Consider the following 6595-nt stretch of genomic DNA (forward strand, 5'->3'; position numbering starts at 1 on the left):
CGAATATTGTCAGTGCCTTCTCTCCTACATACGTTTTCTGGCAAGGTTAGGAGATTTTCATTCTGTCTTGATTATTTCTCTTTCTGGATTTTCTGCTTTATGTTTGCTTTAGTCAGTGGGTTCTATGTAGTACTCAGGTCAGAAAGTTATTTTTCTTGTTTAATTCATTATCTTGAAGCTGTGGGAAAGATTGTGTTGGATTTTATGGTGGAATATCTTTACCATTTTTGTGATCACCTGCATTTCTGTTTGGTCTTTTTTTTTTTTTTTTGGGGGGGGGGGGGGGAGGAGAGGGAATGGAGCATTCAAATCAAGGTTGCGAAATAAAATCCCTTGATAGCACCAGGGTAGCGAATTTTTTGGCCACATCGGTTTGGTGGGCACTGTTTTTCTTAGGTCGAAAGGTGTTGTTTCTTTCTATATTTAATATTTGTTAAGCTTGATTTCGTGTTATATTGTATTTGCTGGTGGACTACTTTAAATTATTATCATCACCTGCATATCCTTGTGGGTACCATGTAGTTAAGACTTCTTGGCAGCCCCAAACAAGTTAATCTCTTTCAGATTTAATTTTCTGGGATTCTCCAGAGTCTTGTGGATTGAGTAAGCCTTCTTTTTGCATTTACCACTATGGCAGAAGAAACAAAAGTCCTTACCATCCATTGTATGAGGATTAAAAATCTGAAAGAACTTTCATTCTGATACATACACCATAAATTGCACTGGGAACTTGTGTACCATATTGTAACATAGTGCCATGTGGAAATCTAACTCAGCTATCTCCCTTGTCCTAACCTTTTTCCTCCTTGATGGTTAATGAAGGGTTGATTGATACAAAAGAAAACAAAAATTGGAAGGTCACAGTTCTAAGATGGAACCTGGTCCAAGCATCATACTTTACTCAGACAATGTTCTCCTGGGTACCCTACTTTTGGCAAGGAGGTTAGCCACTTAATTCTCTGATGTAGGCTTGACAATGGAAATTGAGTGAGATTGATTGAATATAGGTATCCAACAAGTTCAACTTGAGTTTGTTGGGTAAAATTGGTCTCGGATATCTTTTCAAGCTCAATAGGTTCTTTATTGAGGTTCTCAGGGAAATTAGAGAAATAGGTTTAAGGTCTCAGAATCAGATGAAGCTAGGGTTTATGTTGTGTTACAGTTGTCGGCTGCAAGGGTCTAGGTATAGCTTGAATGCATTGGAGGTCTGGACACTCCTGGTGATTAGAAAGTTGTCACTGCATCTAGGCGGCCAAAGTGTTGGAGGGGGCTTGGACGCAAGGCGACACCAACAAGGCAGCCAAGGCGATCAAGGCGCCTAGATTCCTAGGTGACGCCTTGAAAATTATGTTAGAAAGATTTAAAATGGTCTAGCAGGGTGGTAGCATGGAAGTTTGCTGCAGATTTAGGTGCTGTTGACGATGATTTGAAGGAGTTATTGTGTTTTTAACAGGATGGTCAATTGGAACTTGGAAGGTTATGTGCAGGTCTGCATAGGCATTTAAGGAATCAACCTTTACAACCATGACTCCACATGGCCACAGAGGTTAGATAATGGTTTAGGTGCTGATGATGGTGATTTGAAGGATTAAATGCGGGTTGAGCTAGGTGGTTGGTTTGAGGTTTTTATGTGTGTGAGATGAATTTCTGCAATAAATTTCCTTCCCTCCCTGGTGGATGGCCGGTTAGGAGAGGGAAGGATTCTGAGAAGAAATTTGCAGGGGAAGAGGAAACACACAATCACACACTCTCCCAGGGTAAAACCCATTATTTTCTATTCCATTTATTGTGTCCATTGTTGGGTTACAACTTGTATTTAAAAGGAAAACAAAAGATTCCTATTCTGACTTTGAAACTGAAATAACAAATAAAACCAAACTCCATCTATCTAACTCCTGCGTACTCAACTCAAAACAAATAGAGACTTAAATAAATTAACTACTTCCAAGTTAGACCGGTTCTTGGTTTGGCCCTCCAAAGTGGGTCTTATTTGTTTAACTAGGTTAGAGTAACTACATCAATTCTTCTCTTCTGAAAAGAACTCTACTCCATTGAGTTTGGAAAAAGGACAAATGAAGTCGCCTAAGGCAACACGCTGGTGAAGGAAGGATCCCACTACTTTTTTCAGTTTAATATTGGGAGAGATCTTTAGTGGGAAGAAACTTCATGGTTTTGTTGCCGTGGTTCAAAAAGTAGGTATTAACATACCCACAATGTCTTGCCGTCTTATCATACAACCATAGTCGACCATGAAGAATATGACAACACCTCAGAGGGAGGATGTCACACTGTACTATATCGATGAATCCACCAATAGAGTAGGTAAGCAAACACTGATCAATAACCTTGATGTTGTTTACCCATGGAACTATGTAGGGCAGTTAGATGTGGTCTTGTCTGCAATCCCAGCTTACGAACGACGTCTTCAGAGATGACATTAGTGCAACTACCTCCATCGATCACCAAACTACATAATTGGTTATTGCACTTCACACGGTTCCGGAATGAACATAACAAGGGTGTTGCTCACCAGACTTCATCCTCAGTGACCTTGTGAGTGGTCAAAATAGGAGGAAGAACATAACAAGGGTGTCACTCCACATCACTGTCATTGTCGTTGACTTCACCTGGCTCACGCTCTGGCTCTAAATCTACTGTCTCAAAACCGAAGTGCTCTTTTGGAACATAAGGTATTAAAGGATCCTTTTCAGTATAAGCCACCAAATAGTTGGGACACTTAGTACTGATATGTCCGCATCCTTTGCACGTAAAACACTGAATGGCAGTCTTTGGCATCACAGAAGGTCTGCCAAAACCATGCCAAGATGAAGAATATGGTTGGCTAGGCCGTGAAGATGCTATGTCCGAATCACGCCGAGGTGGAGAATATGGTTGGTTAGGCTGTGAAGATGCCATAGATGAACCAATAGCTTATGGTTTGGTGAATGACTTTTCATGGGGAGAAAATGACTACTGACTAAAACTGGGACCCCTAGGAAAAGTGTATGTGAAAGTTCCATCTAATGTATGGCTGGCCGCTGTAGACTTTCTTCTACCTGATGTCACTACAACATCCTCCATTATAGACAATCGACTGGATGTGACTGTAGAACTGATCTGAGGGTGCAAACTATTGTGGAGCTGTACCACTAATACTTTTTCATCCCACTCAAAATCAGATGAGTGGTGAAATAGTAGAATCTGGCAACAAACTCCTCAGCTGTCATGTTTACTTGTGTTTCATCTGTGCAAACCTGAGGTGCATGCGCTGCTTGTAGTCGGTAGGCAAGAATCTTCGGTTCATGGCTTCACTCATCTCAACCCAAGTAATGACTAACTCAATGCCATGGGTCCCATTCTGTTGCTGTTGCTTGATGCACCAGACTTGAGCTGTGCCGTTCAGTTTGTCCTGTGCAAAATAAGACTTTTCTGGCCTCAGACAACCCGTACCACCTGAATGTCTGCAAAACTGTGAATCCAGTCTACGTACTGTTCTGGATTGTTATCTCCATAAAAATTGAGGACGTCTAGCTTCTTTGCACTTTCAGCTCCATAAACATCATAATGGCCAACTCCATAAGGTGGTGGTGGTGGCAGTTGTGGTACATGATGTGGTGGCGTTGGTGGCATACCATGAGACAGATCCTGTCGGGTGGAGTTGGAAGAATCCCCAGATTGCATGAGACACTTTCCTTTATCAGAAGCCACCAGTTGGTCAATAGAAGCTTGCATGGATATCATCATAGTATGGAGGGAAATGACAGCTACGGTGAGGGTATTGACACGTTTAGTGAGGGTGTCAATTTTTTGATCAGTCTCACCTTTATAAGAATTGAGCTGTTGGAGAATCTCACTGTGGCCTACCATGGTTAAAATATGGAGAGAATCTCCAAATTGTTGGTGATCCCGGGGTTCAGAAACCCTATTCAAAATGACTATGTGTCCACTATAGCAAGATGACACTTGAGACTAAGGCTTAATGGAAAAACAGTAAAATAAATTTAAAAGGAATCTTCAACGGTTACTAAGGCAAACTAAAGAAGGGATATGAAGGGTAATAAAAATTAAAGACTAGGGGCTAACTTGGAACAAAATGAAAATAATGGGGAAGGCAGAATTAGTTAGATTAAAAAGTTAGGGCAGTTTAGGAAATAATAAAATTAAAGAAAGAGAATAAAAGGGAATTTGTGGGGGAAGGTTACCGTCGCCAATTAGGAGTGTTACTGTTGAACCAGGGTGGAAATGCACGGAGGAGCTGCTGCGAGGAAGTAGGATGGCTTCGTGACTTCAAAGGACAATGACAATGTGAGGGAGCCAACCAATCTGGAAGGATGGGAATCGACTCGTGGTGGGAGGGCGGAAAACCAGGTATGGTTTTTTTTCCTGGTTTCGGTTCTCTGTCTCGTTCTCCCTCTCTTCTTGCTTTTTGTTTTTTGTTTTTGTTTTTTTCCACTCGCTGGAACCCTAGAAAGGGGGGGGGGGGGTGGAAGATGGTAACGCAGGGTTTGAGTTTTTTTTATTCGACTTCTCTGTCTTGCAACAGAGACTTTTTTTTTTCACTGCTGGTTTCGGCAGAACAGTAGTGGGAAAAGAGAACAGGGAAGAATAATGGATCTTTCAGCTCTGATACCAAATTGGTGCAGGGCTGGTTAGGAGAGGGAAGGATTCTGAGAAGAAATTTGCAGGGGAAGAGGAAACACACAATCAAACACTCTCATAGAGTAAAGCCCAGTATTTTCTATTCGATTCACTGTGTCCATATTTGGGTTACAACTTGTATTTGAAAGGAAAATAGAAGACTCCTATTCTCACTTTGAAACTGAAATAACAAATAAAACAAACTCTATCTAACTCATACATACTCAACTCAAAATAAACAAACTAACTTCCAAGTTGGACCACTTCTTGGTTTGGGCCTCCAAAGTGGGTCTTGTTTGTCTAGCCAGGCTAGAGCAACTGCATCACTCCCTCTAGATGAGAGTCAATATAATGAAAGAAAAAATATAGTTCCAGTAAGTTATATAATAGAAGAGAACTGCCTTTTGGAGGAGGAAAGTTGAATTCAAATGGACTCCAGTGGTTAAGAATAGAGAAGTGCCACGCTGCCATTAACTATAAATATTATCCCTGGGCTTAGCCAGGCAATGCCACATTGTTTACTTGTCTAGACACATAGTATAATAAGATATTCAAGGAAAATGCTGTGAATAAACCTCTCTGAATCTCTGACAATGTGCTATTCTCCGACTTTCCATTTTATGGTATTGTTCAAATTCCTTTCCACTACTGAGTACTAACTTGGGAACCTGATGGTCTTTTACAAATTTCAACTGAACGAGAAGGTAAAATGGTCCTCCTTCATTGACGCCTGCCTTTCCTGTATGCCTGGATACTTGAAATACAATTGCATTATTGTCTTGTAAAATGATTTTCACCATTCATATTGGGCATTTATTGAAAAGTTTATCCATTACTTGGATGCAAATGTACATGCAACATATCATGCCATTACTCTAAACTCGACTCAGCCTTATCCCAACATATCATGCCATTGATTGTATGATAAACGTCATAATGAAGTAGTACCTCTCGTGTTTTACTTCACTAGTAGTTGTGGATACGTTAGGATATAATGTTTAATTTTCAAAGCATTCTGGAATAGAACTCTAATTTGCTAATAAATAGCCTACTTTGGCTCTGTAGTTACTCATGGAATGTATGCTTCTATAATTTTACTGCAGAGAAGCAGATGAATCCCGCTTACGGGAAGTTTGTGAGAGCTTTCTTGGTCCTCCAACAGGGATGGCAGAGTCCACACCGTCAGATGCCAAGAATGCAGCATGGGATCCTTATGTGCTGGTAAGGCTTCTGGACTGTGTGTGTGTGTGTGTGTGTGTGTGTGTGTGCGCGTGCGCGTGTGCGTGTGTATGTGTGTGGCTTAAGCTTCCGCCTTTGGCTCGCTACAGGGAATGAAAAAGCACAAACTCCTAAGAGAAGATATACTTCCAGCGATGGCTTCAAACAGAAAGGTGCAACGGTTGCTCAATGAGTTCATGGATCTACTGTCAGAATATGAAAGTGTTGAAGTCAATGTGGATCAAACCAGCCCAGTACCACCATCAACAGAAGTGGATACTGCTCCACCGTTGACAGATCAAATGCCTCCTTCCGAAATGGCAAAGGAGACTGGTTTATCATTGACAGATCAAATGGATTCTTCCACTCTTGCAAAGGGGACTGGTTTACCATCAACAGATCAGTTGGATTCTTCCCCACCTGAAAAGGATAGTAGTGGTTCTTGAATCTAGGCCTCGCTCAACCATCAAAAGTATTGCTGGAAGTTGGCGAGAACTGGGAGCAGATGTTGTATTATACTGGAGGCATTCAACTTCCTTAACTTCCTCTGGAGCACCACCTCGTTTGCACCAAAAACTTGGTCGGAGATGTACAATGATGTCAGTATTTTATAGTTGGGTTTTGGACTTTTGGGAATATTATGGATATAGTTTTGTGAATTTAATCAGTTCTAAGATTTGCACCCATTGATATGGATGGAAAATGGACAGTGTCTCGCACTTCGTTGTTTGCCGTATTA

General features: G+C 41.1%; 1 protein-coding gene across 1 annotated transcript; it reads left to right on the plus strand.

The window, feature by feature from the left end:
- The first annotated feature begins 6 nt into the window (after positions 1 to 6).
- LOC122648257 (protein HIRA-like) lies at positions 7 to 6323 on the plus strand. Its single transcript, XM_043841493.1, has 3 exons — positions 7 to 45; positions 5742 to 5859; positions 5967 to 6323. Exons 2-3 carry the CDS (start codon positions 5803 to 5805, stop codon positions 6300 to 6302), a joined length of 393 nt encoding a protein of 130 aa, XP_043697428.1. The 5' UTR covers positions 7 to 45; positions 5742 to 5802; the 3' UTR covers positions 6303 to 6323.
- Positions 6324 to 6595: the final 272 nt, after the last annotated feature.

The sequence above is a fragment of the Telopea speciosissima genome, unplaced genomic scaffold, assembly GCF_018873765.1.
Source record: "Telopea speciosissima isolate NSW1024214 ecotype Mountain lineage unplaced genomic scaffold, Tspe_v1 Tspe_v1.0651, whole genome shotgun sequence".
Classification (NCBI taxonomy): Eukaryota; Viridiplantae; Streptophyta; class Magnoliopsida; order Proteales; family Proteaceae; genus Telopea; species Telopea speciosissima.

Bases quoted from the DNA above. Each gene is read 5' to 3' on its own strand.
- LOC122648257 (XM_043841493.1), top strand. From the start codon at position 5,803: ATGGCAGAGTCCACACCGTCAGATGCCAAGAATGCAGCATGGGATCCT. The intron at 5,860-5,966 runs GTAAGGCTTCTG...GGCTCGCTACAG, and splicing joins CATGGGATCCTTATGTGCTG to GGAATGAAAAAGCACAAACT.